The sequence below is a fragment of the Aspergillus heteromorphus genome, assembly GCF_003184545.1.
Source record: "Aspergillus heteromorphus CBS 117.55 chromosome Unknown BO70scaffold_14, whole genome shotgun sequence".
Taxonomy (NCBI): Eukaryota; Fungi; Ascomycota; class Eurotiomycetes; order Eurotiales; family Aspergillaceae; genus Aspergillus; species Aspergillus heteromorphus.
In genome coordinates, this window is record NW_020290419.1 from 416,018 (window position 1) to 436,534 (window position 20,517).

Genomic DNA, 20,517 nt, shown 5'->3' on the forward strand with positions numbered 1-20,517 from the left:
TATTGTATAGAAAACCACATTATCCATGCGTTTGTTGTCGAGTATTACCTCCTGACAACACCCACGCAGCGTCACAGTCTACCCTGTCCCTGTCCGGTTGCCCCCCCTCCCGCCGCCCCCCGATCGCCCAAGGCTGTCGAGTCTTCCCTCCTGAGGATTACGAGTCCCGAGTCCCCTTGTGCTCCGATTCTTTGCCGGCTCGCCATGCTTCAAACACAGACTCAACACGTCTTTTCCCACCAGCACCAGTATCCGCAGGCTGATCCCTCCTGGTTGCAGCAACAGCAGCACCACCAAACCCACCCGCACCAGGCTCAGCAACAGCATTCTTCGTTGGTCGCCCAACAGCATGCCCAAGTCCAGGCGGCTGCAGCCGCAGCCGCAGCCGCTCAACAACAACATTATACCCGCATCGCCATGGCTGGAAACGCTGGTACCGGTAATCCCGCCCAGGGAGCCGGTGCAGGAGGCATGGGCGGAGATGGCGCTTTGCCCGGTGCGGTGTCTGTGATGGATGGTGGCATCAGTGATGAGAATCGCAAGGTTTTCATTTGGGTCGCGGAGCTCCTCGATCCGAGTCGCAGAGAGGCAGCTCTCATGGAGCTCAGCAAAAAGAGAGAGCAAGTCCCCGAACTTGCGCTGGTTATTTGGCACTCCTTCGGTATGGGTTTCCTCAGATCGGTCTTTTCGCGGGTGGCAACTAACCGTCGGGACCACAAGGCGTCATGACCGCTTTACTCCAGGAAATCATCTCTGTATACCCTCTGTTGAATCCTTCCCAATTGACTGCCGCGGCATCAAATCGGGTTTGCAACGCGTTAGCTCTGCTGCAGTGCGTTGCTTCCCACAATGAAACCCGCACGTTGTTTTTGAACGGTAAGCGGCAATCACCACGCCCCCTTCCCCCGCTATTCTCCAAGATATGGCCGCCCGAGTTCTGGCTAACAAAGGATATCATTCATCGAACAGCTCATATCCCTCTCTTCCTTTACCCCTTTCTTAATACGACGTCAAAGTCGCGCCCCTTCGAATATCTCCGTCTCACTTCGCTCGGTGTGATCGGAGCGTTGGTCAAGAACGACTCCTCCGACGTCATCAACTTCCTCCTTACCACAGAGATTATTCCCCTCTGCCTTCGCATCATGGAGACGGGCTCGGAATTGAGCAAGACGGTCGCAATCTTTATTGTACAGAAGATTCTCCTTGATGATATTGGTCTCGCTTACATCTGCGCGACCTACGAGAGATTCTATGCCGTTGGGACAGTCCTTAGTAATATGGTCACCCAGCTGGTGGAGCAACAGACCGTGCGACTCCTCAAGCATGTTGTGCGCTGCTTCCTTCGGTAAGTCCTTTCTCGTCAACATCCTTCTGTCGCGCAGCAGCAGCAGCAGCAGCAGCAGAATCATCATCATGCCGGCCATTCAATGCTGACTTTTGTAGTTTGAGCGATAACAGTAGGGCGCGAGAGGCCTTGCGGCAGTGCCTCCCCGAACCACTACGCGATGCGACATTCTCCTCAGTACTCCGCGACGATGCTGCTACCAAGCGCTGCCTTGCACAACTTCTCATCAATCTTTCGGACAACGTCTCCGACGGCGCACCCGGTGTTGCGATGTAAAAAGTTCAAAAGCATTTGTTTCCGTTTTGGTTTACTTGGTATATTTGACAACCTTACGACATGCATGGGGCGGGCTCTCGGCGAAAAACGGATCACAAGGCGCAAATTGTGTGGGATGGCGACGCAATGATGAGATATAAGAAAAGTCGCAAAAACATTCAAAAAGAAAGAGAAGGTATCCGGGGTATGGGAGCACTGGGCTTGGGGGTTTCTGTGTCTATTATATTCCACAAGGTTCTGTCTGCTGTTTCTTCTCATCATCTGCCCTTCCTTGTCCCGGGCTTACTGTGACTTTCTCTCCCTGCTTTTGATTTCCCCATTTTTCTGTTTCTATGTTGAACACTTCGTTTCCATTTCGGTCATAATGGGATGGCTGTGCGGTGGCGCGGATACGGATGGCGCTATCTGACTATATGCATTTTGCTTGTCCTCTATGTTCCCCATTCCCCATCCTCCATTTGAGTGAGATAGACCCTCTTTGAGCGAGATACCAAGATCTAGTTTTATGTTTCCATCTGTTGGTGCTGGTTCTGCTTGCTGCTTGATTGTTATATTTTCTTAGGACCTACTGGTCCATATATGGATGTGGATTATTCTTATGACAATTTAACTATTCCTGAACCATCCGATTCAGCCCATCATCATGCACAATGACACTCATGCTGCAGTTGGCGGCAGGCTACGGGGACGTACAAAGTAGTTGCGTGGACGGCTTATCGGCGCGCGATCGACCAACCGGCGGGCGTGGATCACCTGACCGGGGTCTCGACGCGCCGCCGGCGATTCTGTGAGCTCATCTCTTCTGCCCAGCCCGACACGCCCGCCCTGGCGAACGATTTCCTGTCTTCACGCCGTCGATCACGCCCATACTTACACTCTCCCCGCCCCTCCATTCGGACCTTTACACGTGTAGTCCCCTTTTCTGAATACTTCAACCTTTCAAATCAACAGCAGAGCCGCCGCTCCGTCAAGACCTTGTCCGGCGCTGCGGCGCCTTTAATGGTCTCGATCCGCCGCCATGGTATCGCGAAAGCGCGCCCGCTCCGAGGTGGACGCTACCCCGGAGCAGCCACCTGAGGAGCCGGGCTTGCTTCACCAGCTTCAGAACAGCTGGGAGTTTGCGAACCTGATGCAATACATTGCCATGTTTGGGAAACTCATGAAGATCGACGAGGATTTTGGAATCGAGGTGCGTATGAGCGGGCCGACACTTTTCTTCCCTTCGATCCCTTGATGGGTCTGAGTGCGTCTAGTGAATGCTAATGCGTTATTGCTGTTGGGTGGACTGTAGGATCTGGAGAATGAATGTCTTAAGCCCACTGCTTCAGAGAAACTACTGGAGATTGGACTCTGTCTTTTGAAATGGGTCTCGTCGCATCGGGGTCTTACGTATGTGCTTCGCTTTTGTGGTCGATATAACTGTCACCCTGCTAATAAGCTGCGTTGGATCTTAGGTTCGATAATTTTGATGAGTATACGCGACGCCAGTACAATGCCAAAGCACCGCATATCACCAACCCCTTTGGACATGAGGAGGTCCCTAATAAGTTTATGGATTTTGATGTCTTCCTGAAGCTTCGCGTTTTGCACCAGTTGACTATCTGGACTTTCTGGAACCCCGACCGCATTCGCGACAAGATGCCGGAGCAAAGGGAGAATGACCAGACGCAGTGGGTGGGTGTTCTATACCACGTTCGGCCCCTGTTATCCCTGCTGACATGGTTTTAGCGCATCGAGGAGGTTGGCTACGATCGCGAAGGCCGCTACTACTACATTCTTGATGATAACCGGCTCTATCGTCGCACCGATCCCCCGATCCCACCACCCAAACCGGTCAAGCCGAAATCGAGAAGAAAAAGTGCTCGCGCCATGAGGGCTTCAAAAAGAAGAAAGGTCACCGGGGCGGATCCTATAGAAGAGTCTGATGAAGAGAACAATGCTGTGAACGGTGACGCCACTGATGACCCCTTCGAAAAGATCACCTGGGAGTGCATTGCTATCACGCTCTCGGATTACCAGCAGTTCCTGGAGTCAATCCGGAAGACGAGGGACCCGGATGAGAAAATCCTAAGAGACAGGATTGAAGAACAAGTCTTGCCGGTGATCGAGAAGGAGGAAGAGTCACAACAGCGTCAAAAGCAAAAGCGCGAGAAGGAACTCTTCAACATGCAGTTGCTCGCTGGTGCCAAGCGATCCAGCCGCATTGCTGGAAAGGCCGAGAAGGAACGACATGAACGCGAGGCCGCTGAAGCAGCATACAAGCGAGAGGCGGAGCTTTCCGCAGCCCGCTTAGAGGAAGAAAGAGTGAAGAAAATCGAACAGGAGAGGCACTCACGCATCATGACCCGCGAGCAACGTATCAAGGATCGGGAGAGGAAGCGCATCTTGCATGAGAGTGAACTACGGCGAATAGAGGAGGAGCATGAGAAGGTTGCGAGAGGTGAAAGCAGAGCTTCTGAGAGACATCTAAAAGCTGAGATGGAGAGGTATCGGAAGAACTTGGAAGACCTTTCACAAGAGGACCAATGGGTTTTCGACTGCTCGGGCTGCGGTGTGCATGGCCAAAACCTGGTAAGTCTTGACAAGTACGAAGACATACGTCGAATGTGCTAACCCTGGATAGGATGACGGTTCCCATAGCGTTGCATGCGAAAACTGCAATGTGTGGCAGCACAGCAAATGTCTCGGTATTCCAAAGAACGAAGCAGAACGGGATGACTTCCACTTTGTTTGCAAAGACTGCAAACGACGCGAGGAGGAATCAAGGATGCCCAAAATCCCGCCGTTGAAGTTCCGTGTCGGCTCATCCACCTCGCCGTCCTCAGCAGCTGTCGAGGGAGACACAAAAATCAAGGCCCCAGACGTGGAACAGTCTCCTACGCCGCCCACAAAAGAAGCCCAGCATATCTTCCAGCTGCCTTTGACTTTATCTCCTACCAAACAACCCCCTCCATTTCCCTCTATACCTCCTCAGAACCCAGCTCAGGCCACCCCTCTTCCTCCGCCATCACCTGAGCGCCGACCTCAGTCCGCACACACCACCTCATTCAGCCCCCCTCGAGCTCCGTTCTCTCCGTCAAAGGGCATCAATGGATTTACTCCGTCGTCCAAGGAGCAACTTCCGAAGTTGCCTTCTGTTCATCAGACTATGCATCTGCCTCCCCATAACCCCGATTCTCTTAATGGCGGCACCTTCCCAGCGCGACGACCATCGTCATCTCACTCTGTGCGGAGTCCCACTTTGCCCTCTCCCATCCAAAACCGCCCATCCATGTCTCCCACCCAGGGAAATCGAGACGTTGGCCCTCTTGCAGGGTTTCCACCTGTAGCGCCGTCAGATCACTCTAACCAGTGGACGCCATACGGTCAACAACAAACACCACGCCCGAACACAGGCAACCACGCTTCAATTTCTTCGATACACGGCGGACGTCCGTCGTTCACGGCTACCCCTACTGGCAGTCGGTCCTCTCCTCCACAAAGTTCCCATGGCGTGCCGTTTTCGGGAATCAGTCCGACCAAGCAATCACCACGACCTATGACGTCTGGAAGTGTCACAGGCGCCACTGTTCTACCTCCGATTCAGAGGCTTGAGCCTAGTCCGAAGTTGATGGGTCGAAGCTCACCAGACGCACCGATCCCGCCCCCAGTCAAGTGCATGACACCGGAGCAGGAGGAACGCAGGCAGAGAGAGAATGCTTTGCTGCAGGCCCAGTTGCATGGAACTAACGGTCAGCATTCGGTCATGTCCTCGCCTTCACTAAACCGCATACCGCCTCTCGGGCCGCCTGCAGTCTCACAGCAGCCTGGTCCATCCCCTCATCCCGCCCCGAAATGAAGATAGTTTGAGTGACAGCTCCCAAGGATAGATTTTAGCTGTGGGACTATTCGAATCAGATTTCTTTATCCCTTCTACGCTCGATCTTGAATCGGATATCCAGTTTTTTTTTTTTTTTTTTTTTTTTTTTTGAATACCTTGGGTTCATTGAACATCTCCCGTCACTCTTACTGCAACAGACCGTCATGTCTCGATCTTGGTTTCGAATCTACGAATACGTTGAGTGCAGTATCTCTGTGGAGACATCAGGGTGCTTGATCTGGTCCAATAATTCTCTCCTTTCCCCATTTCCAATTCCCACGGTCTTCAGGGTTGAACAAAATAGCTGGCGATTACTGGGCTGATTTCGTTATTCGAGGATCTCACAAACTTGAGCTTTCCCGCAAGATAATCATTCGATGTATACTTGGTCTTGACATCGTGCTCTTGATAATATCACGCGTGGAACACTTCATCCTTACCCACATTGTGTCACCTTTTCTGCATGGTTGTTTGGGCTGGTCCAGGTTTTTTTGAGTCATTTGATATACAGAGGGGTTGGCGTTTGCAGGATATCAAGCTATAGAGGGCTGGACGTGGCTGAGATTATCGGTGCGAAGTAAACGTGGACTAGATGTAATAAAAGTGGTCTGAATTTGATAAGTTCCAATAGTTGAAAGAGCAAGATCAAATCCACGACAGATGTATTTTGCAGCCCAAATGAACATGGGAATGCCATTGTTGTTCTTTGAGGCATAGGTCATCTAGCTCTACGGAGTACGGTCATCATCACCATCGCTCTATCTGACACATCGCCAAATATAGAATCAAAGAGCCGAGGCACCACAACAGCAAGTAAGAGATCCTTAGTAGTTGGTAGATCTTTCGGTCCCTCTACCGTAGTGCCGCAGCAAACAGTATCTTCCCCGCTTGATCGAGAGCAAACCTCTTACAGTCAACTACTAGGTTGCGTGCATAAGAAGTACTTATAAGCAAACAAGCGATAACAATTTCACCATGTACATATATATGTATGGCCACACACAACAATAGACCATGCATATATAGGCCATTGTTCAGATCCTTGTAGGTGTATACATACAGCGAAAGCTAAGACCGGGAAAAGAACACAATCCCAGTCCCGGTCCAGGTAAGCCTTCCCAAACTAAATAAAGATGTATATAAGTGAAACACCTACCTAGTATCTAGCCTGTAGATCTGTCACCTGTCAGATCAAGTGACAGGCGGCCCAAGCAATCAATTTCGATCTGGACGGATGTGCTTCCGGCGTCACACTGCATGCAAAGGTTACTCTTTGAGAAAACGCGTGCATGATTACCGGTCCAGAGATTGGATATTGAATTTAAGCGAAAAAGGACCCTGGACACCGAACTGGTTGGGTTCAACCCAATCGGATCTACTGACAGAGCAGTTGGGGTCTAAGCGGGGTGATAACAAAGTACTACTACTACTACTACTACTACTACTACTACTACTACTACTACTACTACTACTACTACTACTACTACTACTACTTGTTTGTATCCAGATCTTACCCATGTACAATTATTCGCTTTTACAGAGTACATAGATGCAGATATTTGATCCGAATGCATATGGAACAATACGCGTGTAGAGCACAATCGCCCACCCTGCAGGAAAACGAAAATTGGACATAGTAATAATATGTAAGGCCTCCCACACAAGGATATTGTTGGAAGTCTATGTACTCCGAAAGGAAGGACAATGGGTAGGTAAGCTAAGTACTTTGTCTGTCTTGCTGGGTACCCAACCCGCTCCCTCCGCTCCCTCCCCTCTCACTGAACCGCTCAGGAACTCAACTCAACTCAAACCCCCCCTTGGGACTGCAGCACTAAAGATGCTCACCCTAGTCATTGCGGCGCGACTGGACTCCGCAATTAATCAAACCAACCAACCATAGCTCCATAATAATATGATTTATCCAGAGTGAGACACGGCCGTGGGCGGAATGGACCGAATCAACTAAACTACGTTCATCACTTTGCGAAATTAATTAGATCATTGGAGAGACACTGAGAGCCGAGAGCCTGTCGCTTGTCGGCTAGATACCTTCAGCCGGAGATGGCCAGTTCCGTACGGTGTAAGTGTACTAAACAGTAGGTACTATACTTACTAGGTAGAGGGGCACATGCACTATAGGGTTGATACTAGTAAGCAATCCTATTTACTATTCCCCCTCCCTTTCCCCCCACTAACCACCACACAGTAACTAAATTTCTCTGTATCCCACCAGCAAACTATCCATCTACTCCATAGCCCATACTAGATACTAACTACTCACCATGAAGTCTGGGTAAGGTGGGTAGCATCTAGATTCTCCATTGCCCAGGTCGGAGTCCGTGTCCGGACCGGAGTCCGCCTCCGATCGTCCGATGGTCCGACTGTCCGACACATGCCTATTCCACCGTTCCACGCTTACCCAAGGTAAAGTGAGAGCCTCACGCACAATCATACCATAGTACTGCGACTATCTATTTCCCATCTATAGAGTTGTGGATAAATAAAGTTACCAGACACAAGATCTACCTCAATTACACCCGAAAGGCAGAGCCACAAAACTCCATATCAGAAACCGCTATCGACGGGATTCACTACGGAAAGGGGCCGGGTTGAAAAGCCTCAAAAATGAAGATGATGAGAACGGCCGGCTGGCCGGCAACTCCCACACTCATCCGCGCACTAGATAGTAACAATCACACTATCCATCTAGATACCTAGCCTAACTAGATACTATCTAACTATCTACTGCCTACTTTCATTAACTGATCAAAGCTAGCGCTGCATCGAAGGATTTTGACACCTTCTCTCCAACATTGGAACCCGATTTTTCCCGTCCACTCAAGGCCCGTTGTCGGATGCAAGCGAAAGTATAATATTTTGCTTTTCCTCCCGCACGCGCCTGGATGATTGCATCAGCTGGCGGGCAATTACATACATTCTGATCATTGCTGGATTGCTGGATTGCTGGATTGATTGCTTGGAGGTGACTGTCTAGTGGTGACTGGTGAGTGGTAACTGATGATGACTGGTGGCAGCTGGCGGCCGGCCGGCCGGACCTCCACTGAAACCGTTCCGGTCGATCTCCTGGGTCGGAGATGGCAGTGGCTTCATCTAGTTCGTTACTTGGTTCGTAAACCGTACCAGGCGGGTATCTGCTGAGTCTGTGTGTGTGTGTCTGTGTGTCTGTGCGCGTCTGTGTGCGCTGTACTGTGCGTGTGGGTGGTCAGTGGTTTGGTGCCTTGTGGAGTAGACGGGTGGTGACCTGTCTACCAACCTGACTATCTGTCTGGTATCTAGGCAGAACGATCAACCTTGGGAGGGTTCCGAAGTTCGGTCCTACCGACGACCGTTTGTTGTATGTTGTTGGCCGCTTCAGCCCCGTACCCCGTACCTAACTAAGGTTGGCGGTCGGTCGGTCGGTCGGTCGGTCGGCCGGTATCTAGCTATGGCTATGGGAGCTGACAGACGGGAGCGTGTTAGTTAGTTAGTTAGTTAGTTATAAAGCGGAAGATTGGTAAGCGGCCGGCACACTTGTACTTTCACACAAACAGTAGGTAGCCATCTATACAAGAGTACACACCACCACACCACCACGACCTCGACCTCGTACACAGTGGGGAGTGATGGACAGGCGGCACGGACACGGCACCTTCCCCCCCCTCACTCACCCCTCGCCCCTCGCCCCTCGCCCCTCATATCGTATCGGATGGAGCTGGCATGCCCGGATTGAGCCATTGTACTGACATTCTTCATTGGAGTGCATAAGTACCTAGGTAAGGTGTGGTGGGCACTGGGCTGGCTCTCGGGCAACGTCAATTCTTCAGTGGCTGTTGAAAACTCCTTCAACATTTCCCTTTTGCGGCTACGAGAAGCGAATGATAGACATTACTGAGGAACGGGGTCGTTCGGGAGTAATAATAATTCCTTGGCTTGCCTATATTACCTGATGCTGATTAAATGGTAATGCAGTTTGGATGTGAAGGTCTGGGGGTGCCAAGAAAGTTAGTTAACTACCCAGCAATGGGTTAGTCATGATAATCATGAGTGTAAGTAGGTAAGGTAAGGTAGATTCTGGGCACGGAGTACTCCGTAGAAGGAAGAACATTATTGGAGGCATGCTTACGGTTTCTGATTATCAAGCAGCCTTGTCAAATCTCCCTGTTTACCTACAATTGCATAGATTGCCGGTCTTGTCCGGTGTTTATGATTGGGTTCCCAAATATATCTCTCCTGCATCACTAGTGCTTGCGCTGCAGTAGTTAGTAACTTACGCCTATCAAAAGAGGCAGGTTGGGGAGGGAGAGTTAAGTACTTACTTACCTAACTCAGTATGTATTCCTACGTATAGATCTAAGTAAGTTCCTACGACAATAGTACTCTGGTCGCATGCCATGAGATAACATTGGACATAATTGTGCATTTTCCCTGGCATGGTAATCTAGTAGCCTCATATAGTATATTCATAGCATAAATATGCAAGCCTTACGTGCTTGCCACCACTGATGAGACTGGCCGGGCAAATAGTTAGGTACCACTTATTTTACCTACCTTGGCCGGGAGGGAAGTCACCACGAAAGTCCCCGTACTAAGTACTTAGCCTGCCGGCCAACAAAAGGCCTAGTCTTGTGTACCAGCTACTTACAAGTTACAAGATCGCAATACCTCGGTTGGCGCGAACGGAAGAGACCTGAGGCGGCGGGCGTAATGCGGAGATACGTACATAGTAGGACGGTACCTACTACAGTCATAGGTCAAGGGAAGTTAGTCGCGCATAAATGGCAGTGGCCAATGAAGGGTCGTCATTGTGTGATTTAATATCTATCGCGACAGGACTTATTTCCTCCTAACCGACTAAGCCTTGGTCTTTCCTAGATAGGCACATGGTCCATGATTTCTGGCCCCACAACCAGCCAATGGCTTCCCTGTCGTACGGCAGATCTGTCTTGGGAGTCGTCGGACAATCAGGGGCTTGTCTAGTTGGTCCCTCCCCGGCCGTCGGCCGCGGAGGCTAAGCTGCCGTCATTCAGCGGGGGCCTTGTGGGCCCGTGGCACGCGCGATGGACGTTGCTAGCAGCTAACTTGCTAAAGCAGCAAACCAAATGGGTCTAGACCGGGAGGACCCCCCGACCCCCCCCCCCCCCCCCCCTGTCATGTAGCCATAGTACTAGATATGTAGTATCTATGCCCGGCGCCGGCGGGTGGTATTTGTGACCGCATATGTAATATTGTTTCAGCCGGGTAATTTAACCAGCCCAATGATACCGTCCCCCCTTCGTCAGTGTAACCTGGAGCAGCTCTCATCTCATCTCCCTAGTAAGGTACTAATCTGATGGCGCAGATCTTCATATTCCGAGAAGCCTAATAAGATAATCTTCTTGCTTTCTTATTCATCTTCTTCTTTCTTTCATATTCTTCTTCTTGATCTCCCTGGGCTTACTCGGCGGACTATATGCTTGTGTGTTAGTAGTGGTGTCTTCCGTTAGTATCAACCTTAATTCCTTCGCTTAAACACTTGCATCGCCCATTGTGTCATGTCTGTTTTAGTGTCATAGTATTCTTTCTTAGGTTAGTTAGTAAGTATCTAGTACTCCGTAAGTGGTAGATAGATGGGCGGGCATTTGTGCTCTGTATGACTGTCGCTTCCGCATCTGCCCAGTGCCCAGTGCCCCAACCCTTTCCCCACATAACCAGGCATCGCCCGGTTTCATGAGAAGCACAGGTTTCCAAGTACGTACTCCGTTGCACGAGGTCCACACCTGGCCCTCAGAGACTTAAACATGCTGTCCAATAATCAAGCGGATGGAGTGGATACAAACTGTTGGACTGTGCTGTGCGGAGATTTCATCCCCAAAAGTGGGGGGATCAATGGGGGGGTTGTGAGGGGATGGATGCCGATTTTGGGGGGGGGATGAGGGGAGAGTCAAACATCCGAACATTGGGTTAGACCTCTTACTGTACTCTGTACTATAATAATCTATTGTATCTGGAAATCTGCAATGCTCCCCTCTGTGTAACCAACTGAACAGTGACGTCGGCCTGACTCTCTCTCTCTCTCTCTCTCTCCCTCTTTCGCTTCCCTGCCTTGCTGCTGTTCGCTGGTCGGTCACCAACATACTAGTATCTCCCTCACCGATCGTTGGGATGATGGACGGTGACTCAGACACTAATGCAATCCTGCTCACTCCAACCACCCAATACCCACTGTGTCGGGATCATAAAACATCAAATATAGGGCCGCAAAACCTTACAAATGTCACTTTTGTGCAGCGCACTCCCATTTGATGAGCCAATCGAATGCATACACAGAGGGAAAAGTACTCCGTACTATCCCCATAATAGCATGTTGAGGTAGATTGGTACAATCCCAGCCTTTCCCCTGCTACCTATGGCTTTCCCCCCCCCCCCCCCCCCCCCTCCCTGCTGATCTCGTGGCCTATCCCGATATAGGCGCCAAAATATGTGGTTTGTATGCATGGTGATTCAACGGCTGTTGTCGTGGTTGACCGACAATCCCCATGTCTTGGACCACGTTTTACTTCTATCCAAGGCTGAGTGTATACGCTACCCATCCGGCGGTAAGGGCGTATCCAGTAAAAATCTGGGAGTGTAGGTGAGGTAGAGATAGATCATGGCGATAGGGTGCTCGCTGGTTTCCATGCGGGTAGGAGTCACGAGGCAGTCAAGTCGAACAACAGGGTCGAGCTATCGCCACTTCAGTGCCTGTACTCCGTTCCAATGTGCCCAAGGCCTACTAGAAAGCCAGCCGTAGATTGTATGCGCAAGGTCCCCTCTGGTTCTACTTCGTGTCAGAACAGTCCCGTGATTTATGGAAAGTTCGACGGCCCCTAGCCAGCCCTGATCCCTGCAGAAGGCGTGGCGCTACTTGGTTGCGTTCCGAGGTTCTCGGAGATTTCTCTTTATCCCCAATATAGGAGGCATGTCTGGGATAGCCCGGGGGGCGTGGGCGGAAATTGCAAGGTTCCAGCCCAACCCCCACCCCCCCCGGCTATTCTTCATATATCCGACACAGTAAGTAGTATCCCATGACATACCCCCCTATCATTATCATCCACCGGTATATGAGACCCGAATCCGGACCGGACCTGAAACGGATAAAGCACGAGGCTTGGTGAGGACATTTTAAAACAGTACAACACTTGAAAGACCACTGTTATTCTTAGCTCGCTCTGCCGGATCCGGATAGACTCGACCATGTTGCCCCTCTATGCAGCAAGCCAGCAGTCTTGGTAGGTCGAATGCAGGGCGCAGGGAGCTTGGCACGTCCCAGCCCTCACCACTGGCAGTCAGCAGACCAGCAGACCGCCAGGTCGAGCAAGTCGAGGGGCCTGTGGCAGGAGAACCAATGCCGGACTTGGAGAGGTGTGCCGCGTGGCGTCAATCTAGTGCGCTTCCAGAAGGCCATCGAATGCTCAGGTGGTGTGGATGGATGAGGGAGGGATCCCTGTGTCAATCCCTCCTGCAACTGGAAGCAGGAAGTTACTCGGGGTGGTACCAGCCAACGAGAAAGGAGCAAAGCTTCGGTTACGCAGTGATAACGTTGGAAAGAAGCGCCTTGATGCAAGCCATCCCATATCTATGTACTTTATTGTATAACTTTCCACATGCGGCGCCAAGGTGTTGCTGAAGGTTACGCACGCCATTCGTTCCGGTTCCGCTCAGGTAAGCGGGAACGGGCTGTCGGATGGGCGACACGAGGTGATCGCAAGAGGCGACCCATGGCACCAGCTGGCAGTTGGGTAACTCGATAAGATAAGACGCCTCTCGAAAGTCAAGAGGGTCGCTCAGACCCCCTCCCGAGGACAAGGAACAGCAAGGAAATGGTCTCCACTAAGGTTTCTTCTTCAGCGACGTTCCTGCGCCCGAGAATAGTCAGGGAAACCCGAGGACAAAGAATCATAGCGCAGGGCAACTTCGGTTCCTGCGCAAGCCATCGGGGTCTGGTCGCGGTCCTGTCAGAACCTAGCAATCCACTCTTCCTCCAGCCGCAGATCATTCATCCTGACCAGAAGGCCAAGCGGTCTGTGGGTGCTCCTTCAACCTTGAACCGAGAGCCTGGGACTTCGTACGGCTCACGGGAGGACCCATTCGACATGAAATGAGGGGGGGATGGGGGAGGGGTCGTGGATCAATTGGAAGAGCAGGTTTGCGATGTGGATCTGGATCAGCCATCAGTGGAGGCCGGCGATCTGTGTGTTAGTATTGCGATCTCGTTCAGTCCAACCCCAAGCATGGGAGGAGGGTAGGTGGCCTGACTGTGGTACGTATGTATTGTAGGTGTGCTGTTGATAGTGTAACAGCCACATGCTTCGGTTCTGCTGCATGTCTCATGCTAATTGCCAATAACTGTTGACAAATAGGTGTACATTGTTGGTACTACACGGCAGCCCAATGGTGGTAAAATGCTCGATTGCCAGATGGCACAAGATAATGCAGAGGCGATGAAGAAGAGTGTTACAAGTATCAGGGTCTCTACTACCTAGAGATACCTATGTAGTAGTACAGGCATACGTAGTATGTAGATGGCTTATACTCATGGCTGACACACATGGCTGACACACGTGACCGAAAAGGACCCAGCTGTCAGGAAAGCCCATGCCCGAAAAAGGGAAAGGGCAAACAAGCTCGCTCGGGATTAAGCAACTGCTGTACTAGCTCCAACGGAGTCAGCTCAGCCTGAGCTGCGATGCATGCATGCATGCTGCATGCAGTCCCCATCCATCCTGTCAAGATGGTCACTGGCAAGCACTGACGCGTATGCAGGGAGCTACATACGCAGCTCCAGTACGGAACACTTCGTTCGTACATAGTCATTTGGGTACTGATACTTGTTCGCTATTTCGCAGCATAATTTCGACTCCACCGTATCCATAATACCTGACTACACGAGTCATTAATCCCCCTTCCGCGGGCTAGTCCGTGCCGAACTCTGTACTTGTACTGGAAGTACCACGCCCAGGTAAAATAGGGAGGAGACTACCTCTCTAGCAGCAAAGGCAACCGGGGCGCCGTGAAGGCTTCCACCGGCGACCTCGCGGGCATGGCGAGCCCGAAGCCGCCCGATTGGGTTTAGCCACTTTCAATACATGACGCTAGCGTGGTCCAGTGATCTGCTGGAGGCAGCCTGGAGCCAGTCCAAGGCGGCCGGCTACGTGACCCCGACCAATGGATAAACCAATAGTAATCGCATGGCGTATTTCGGTATCCATGGTCCCCGATGCCCTTGCGCCTATGAGCTAGGAGTAATTTTGAGCGGGGGGTCTCTGATCGGATGTCGGGCAACTGAAATGCACGGCAAACCTAATTTTATGGAGGGAAGTGGGTTGGAATCGCTGTGGGATTCCTACAGTTCGAATGGCATGTTCTGCCTTCCGTTCATAATCCCTGGATCCGTACCTCCGTACCTCCGCCGTATTGCATATGACAGTTAGTATTTCACTTTAATCTCTCACTTGCCCAGAAAATAATCGCAAATACTTGCGGAGTCGTCTGTTCGGTTTAGTCTTGGCACCCTCCAAACATGGGCCTGCTTGCACCCGAACCAACATGCAAACCACCCTCCACTGGCTTACCCACACGAATGAATGCCTGATATCTATCTCTCGGAAGGGGGGCAGGAGCATCTTCCAACGGCCTGGTAGGATACCCACTTGGAGCATTGGGATGTGGTCTAAGCCACTGTAGACGCTTCTCTTCCTATCGCCTCGGACCTCGAGTCACCGTCTTGTTTAATCTCCCTATCAAATAAGCAAAAAAGGGCACGAACGATCCACTGCCTCAATTGTGGGGTATGAGCCAAGCAATAGTGTAGTTCTTGATCCGCACTAAGCATATGCCGGTTACAGACACACCTACACAGTCAATACGGACAGTCGGACATGAAGACCTCTCTGGTCGGTGTTAAGCGGAAATAGAGAGAGGAGGTAGACGTCCCGGAAGCCGGGGAAGACGGAACCATGGAATTGGCTTTTCCTTACGTCGGCGCTGTAGATGATGAAGGTGTCGATTCATTGGAAAGCAGGTACCTAGACCTCCTGAAAGTCGGCTCGGATGGACCGAAAGGTCATACATCATATCATGTCTTCATGGATGGAAAGTCTTGGGGCCTTCTTTCCTGTGCCGGAACCTGGTTGGCTGATGGGGAAGATATCCTGCAGACAGAGTTCCAGGCTGTTCGGATGGGGGGGACCTTACTTTACGATGTCCATGGAGTATGGCCATCTCAATTCATATTTCTTAAACTCTGTCTACCATGTGGATGAGTGTTATTGAAGATGGTCGCTGAACGGCTGTTCAGCTCTTATTTTTTTATTTATTTTTTATTTTTTTTTAATCTCTTTTGCTCTCTCCTCGGTTTCCCCACCCTCCTACCCGAGTATTTGCCCGAGGGTCGAAGCGATTCATCTTTCCCATGATCGATGACAGGTCTATCACCATCTGGCCATTTCGACTAAATCTGGGCACTCCTGGGAAGGACTAAATCCAACCAGTGACACTGCTTGCCTTAGTCCCTATCCCCGGATAGATAGTAGATCGTACTAATGAGCTGATGAGCAAAGGGTGGGACGAATGCCCGAACGTTAGACTGTCAGTCTCACTTTCTTTTTTTTTTTTTTTTTCTTCTTCCAGGAGGAAGGATTTAAATTTGGGTCCCACATATTTTAATTATTATCATGATTTGATCCACGATCGAAATTCACTCGGGAAGTAGCGCCCTGCGTACTGAAAATACCGATACCGATGCTACTAGATGATACTAACTACTAACTACTACTGCGTATTTTCCGTTCTGCTGGGACTCTCCTGACTCAGGAATCTCCCACCCAGTCTCGATGGCCAGCAACATGACATGATAAGACCCGTAATACCAAATGGTGCCTGGGTTGGAGTATGTCCGCATTTGGTAACTACTCTGTCCCACCTCAGAGATCTGGAGTACGGATGATGTCCAGGTCCAGCACGGACTCTCGGAATCCTCCCTCCCCCCCCTCCTCCTCTCTCTAGTCTATCCACTCTCCCCTCTCCACTCGCTCTTCCCAAAAGGGAAAAAAAAACGGGATCCCAATTTGGCACAAAGAGAAATGCAAGAGGCCACACAACCGAAGAAGAAGGAGAAGAGGAGGAAGAATGAGAATGAATCGGGAGGGAGGGAAGAAGAAGAAAGGGCAATGGCAAGCCGAAAATAAACATTGGCAGTGCCCGAGAAAGAAAGAGAATGGCGGACAAGCGAACAAGATGCTAAAATAAACCGAAAACCAAAATCCCAAAGAGAACGCATCCATGTCTGCCTCCGGTCCCAGCGCAGTGGAACAAAGACCGCACCATCCAGCAACCCCGTGCCAACATGGATGGGAACCACCGCCGCCAACCAGTGGAGGCTGCCCATCAGGGTTTCAGCCGCTGGGGATCCCATGGGAATTGTCCCCATCTAGAACTTCGTGCTGCAATATCCATCCCGCCTTAAACTGCTTGATATCCGCCCCCAAATCCACCCTGTTTGTCCTTTCCTTTCCTTTCTCTCCTCCAAACAGGTGTTCACCGTCCATCCATCGCCTGCCCCTTCCACCTCCTCATCCAGTCTCAGGTCTGAGATTCCCGTCATAATACTCCCTCCAAGCCTGCTGCTCCCCCAGTCCCCACCCCTCTCTTCTGCCCGCCTGCTTTGCAGCTGCGGTCTCCAACCTAATCGATTGTTTCCGATCCCCTTCTTCCTGCTTCTTCTTTGTTGCATTGGGGAACTTCCCCGATAGCCTTCTTCCCCTCCTCACGCCGTTCGGCGCACACGATTGATTGACAGGCAGCTCCCGGCCAGGCATCTTCCGTGCCTTACTGACCGGCCTGTCCCGCCCCACGGGTCGCTGCACCCTTCCCACGAATTTGAATGAGGCTTCTCTCCTTATCCATATATCAACCATCCGACTGTCCTCACAGCTGATCCGGCATTTAACTTCTTATCCACTACACTCTTCCGCCTACTTCAGCTGCGCCGTCCTTTGCCCTCTCCAACAACCGGCTCCTTCCATCAGCACTTGACACATTCTCCACCCTACCTCCTTTCGACACCATGACTGCTGCTACAGCGAGATTGATTCGCGGGCAGCCGCCTTCCCCACCGCAGTCCACCGATGGAGATCCCGCTCCCGAAGCCCACCGGGACTCCTGTGGCATGCTCCCGTCGCTTTATGGACACCCTGACACTTTCGCGCCTGCGGGGCTGCCGGGGACCCACAGGCATGGAGAGACGGCATATGATCAAAGACCCTCTGTGGTGAGACCCGCGGCATTCTACGAAGGAGTTCCTTTCATGGCTTACTCTCTCCAGGGCTACGCTTCCCCGCCCCCGCAGTATGTTTCCTCCGGTGACTACTCAAGAGCTTTCCCACTGCAGAATCAGGTATGCATCCCACTATCTCACTTCACGTCTAACAGCATTTTGGCTAACGATGGCTTAGATGGCAGGGCTTCAGGTCAATACCCCGCCTCCCGCTGCGGATGAGGGTCTAGTTCCAAACTCCTTGTCACAGTGGGGCTCGCCCCCATCCCAGAAAAAGGTGATAAAGGCAAGGGTATCTAGACCGACTAGGGTTCGTCGCCGGACGAGGAAAGCAAAGGATAGGGAGATGAGACACCGGCTCGAGGGCCCTTTGAGCCAACTTACCAAGGACATGGACAGTGTTCCGCTTCGAGACATGGAAGAATATGTGCATCGGTCGATTGAAAAAAGACTGGACGATGTGCGCAAGAACCAGGGCAAGGTCGCCAGACCCATGAACTCCTTTATGCTCTATCGGTCAGCATATGCGGACCGAACCAAGAAACTGTTCTCACAAAATAACCACCAGGTTGTGTCCGAGGCAGCAGGGGACAGCTGGAGGCTTGAAACCCAGGAAATCCGTGAAAAATATGAGCGTCTGGCCAGTATCGAAAAGGATAATCACCTGAAGGCTCATCCGGGATACAAATTCTCGCCGGCAAAGGATAAAAAAAAGCGAACTGGAGTTGAGGATGGGCGGCCTATGATGAATACCCCCGATTCTAGCCCAGCTCTGCTCCAACACCGCGCTCTGAGCTCGTCCGAAGTCGACAGCAGTGGATGGGAAAGCCGTGACTCGACACCATTTGATTTTCACTCCGACCATGGCTTGCCCCGTGAGCCTTTTCTACCTCCTTCTGCATGGCATGCAAATAACCATGGCCGGCCACACATGATACCCTCTTCTGAACCAACGGCCCATTACCTCCATCAAGCGATGCAGTCGGGCCTCATGCCGCATGTGGAAGATGTACGGTTCAGAAAGTCTGGGTTGCAGGACATGCAATACGTTCCATCAACGTCGTTGGCTGCATTGCCCGGAGGTGCCCATCATGATCTTCTGCAGCCGTCCAATCCGATGCCAGGTGGTGGTCAGCTGGATCCCCAATTGTTGACCATGCAAACCGAGCTTCAGAGTCCTACGCAGTTGTTCGGCAATTCCCCATATCCCGGTGTATGGCAAGAGACTACCGCTAGCAATTGCTACTCCCCTGTTCCAGCGTCGGTGGCCCCTACCTCGGTTTCGTATCCGGCAGGGTCGGTCTATCCACCGACAATGCACCCGCTAGACAATCGTGAGACATGGGAATCCGGCCATGAGACGACCCTGGACGGTGCGGGGGGCGAGTTTGACCGCTGGATAAACCCACAGGGCCAAGGATTCTAGAAAATGCTCCGAATCCGTCACGACCATGACGAACGCAATGAGATTCATTGACCATCTAGTGGTGTATCTGCTTTCTAATCTTGATTCCCAGGGTGTACATCTACTTCGCTTGCAAGACCTCGGGGCCGGAGTTGTTATGGCGGCGAAAATAAGTTTTTCTTCCTTTCTTTCTTCCTTTCTTCTTTTCTTTTCAAATAGTGAATTTGGGTTCTTATTTTCTTGTAACGGTTTGTGAACCTCTATCGTTGTCTACCTATCAATTGGTATGCTTTTTTCGGGGCCTCTCTTCTTCCTCTCTCTCTCTCTCTATCTCTCTTTTTCTTGTTGAGCTATGGGTATGGACACGGACTTGTTCTCCTCTTTCTGGATGGTGTCTTTGCTGGAACTATTGTGGTTATTTCATGATAATTGCGGGCTTCGGTGCATTAGATTGCTTGGAGGTTGCATAGTAACAAGATACCAATACATTTCATTAACCAGTGTCTATGACTATTTTCTAGATGGTGTGTATTGTAGTGTGTTCCATATTCCCAAGGCAGAAAGCATTTCCTGCATACAGCTCATCACAGTCATCCACCCGTCCATCAAATTATCAAACAGTACGACACCTGAGGTCCGTCTTCGCACCAGAAACCAGAATCTTGGATACTTCTAGACAGGCAAGGTAGGTAGATTGTAGATGCCTAGGTCGCGATATAACACCCACTCTTATTTTACAGGGATACAGACAGGGATAGCAATAACCCCAATAAGTATAATCTTCCCCCCCTTTTTTCTAGAACGGCGCTTCGAATGTCATCAAACCTCCCCCCCCCCCCCCCGGCCTGCATGCAGGCGCCTTTAGGCTGAATCAGTCGCTTTATAGTGTCTACTGTACGGAGTATATACCATATCTGGTTCACGGTGGGAAATTAGACTGCTTATGCTGGTTGAGGTTGCCTACTATTTAGTGCTTGCTCATTTGACTGACACTGTGTTGTGTTGTGTTGTGCTGTGTTGTGCTTATGCCATGTTTTAGGGTCTGGATGGTTCTTTTTTTTTACATCATATGGAGTGAAATGTTGAGTACGACGTACTGCTGTAGTGTAGTGTAGTGTAGTGTAGTGTCGTATAGCTAAGAATTAAGTAAGATTTAAGGACTTCTGGGTTCTGTCTTCGTCACGTTCGCTGGCCAGGTATGTTCGAGACAGAGACAGACAGAGACAGAATGAATGCTTCATGAGGATATTTGCTTTTACGGCTTCATACCTATCAACTCCAGGGACATGTGCACTCTTCTCACCCAAAGAAATCTCCACGATCTACTCCGCTTACGCCAA

General features: G+C 51.0%; 4 protein-coding genes across 4 annotated transcripts; 3 read left to right on the forward strand and 1 right to left on the reverse strand.

The window, feature by feature from the left end:
- Positions 1 to 204: 204 nt before the first annotated feature.
- Positions 205 to 1,621, forward strand: BO70DRAFT_292730 (Rcd1-like cell differentiation family protein; the record flags this gene model as incomplete). The annotated part of the gene is made up of 4 exons (XM_025539417.1): positions 205 to 661; positions 721 to 876; positions 970 to 1,345; positions 1,444 to 1,621. 4 exons carry the CDS (start codon positions 205 to 207, stop codon positions 1,619 to 1,621), a joined length of 1,167 nt encoding a protein of 388 aa, XP_025398946.1.
- Positions 1,622 to 2,474: 853 nt separating this feature from the next.
- BO70DRAFT_315888 (putative PHD finger domain protein) lies at positions 2,475 to 5,560 on the forward strand. Its single transcript, XM_025540333.1, has 5 exons — positions 2,475 to 2,810; positions 2,913 to 3,010; positions 3,076 to 3,295; positions 3,350 to 4,192; positions 4,245 to 5,560. The coding sequence occupies exons 1-5, from the start codon at positions 2,640 to 2,642 to the stop codon at positions 5,457 to 5,459; spliced, it is 2,547 nt and encodes an 848-aa protein (XP_025398947.1). The 5' UTR covers positions 2,475 to 2,639; the 3' UTR covers positions 5,460 to 5,560.
- Positions 5,561 to 16,408: 10,848 nt separating this feature from the next.
- On the reverse strand, positions 16,409 to 16,820 carry BO70DRAFT_46859 (uncharacterized protein). Its single transcript, XM_025548471.1, has one exon. The coding sequence runs from the start codon at positions 16,778 to 16,780 to the stop codon at positions 16,499 to 16,501; it is 282 nt and encodes a 93-aa protein (XP_025398948.1). The 5' UTR covers positions 16,781 to 16,820; the 3' UTR covers positions 16,409 to 16,498.
- Positions 16,821 to 17,202: 382 nt separating this feature from the next.
- On the forward strand, positions 17,203 to 19,611 carry BO70DRAFT_315891 (HMG-box domain-containing protein). Its single transcript, XM_025540334.1, has 3 exons — positions 17,203 to 17,763; positions 17,821 to 17,892; positions 17,951 to 19,611. The coding sequence occupies exons 1-3, from the start codon at positions 17,563 to 17,565 to the stop codon at positions 19,196 to 19,198; spliced, it is 1,521 nt and encodes a 506-aa protein (XP_025398949.1). The 5' UTR covers positions 17,203 to 17,562; the 3' UTR covers positions 19,199 to 19,611.
- Positions 19,612 to 20,517: the final 906 nt, after the last annotated feature.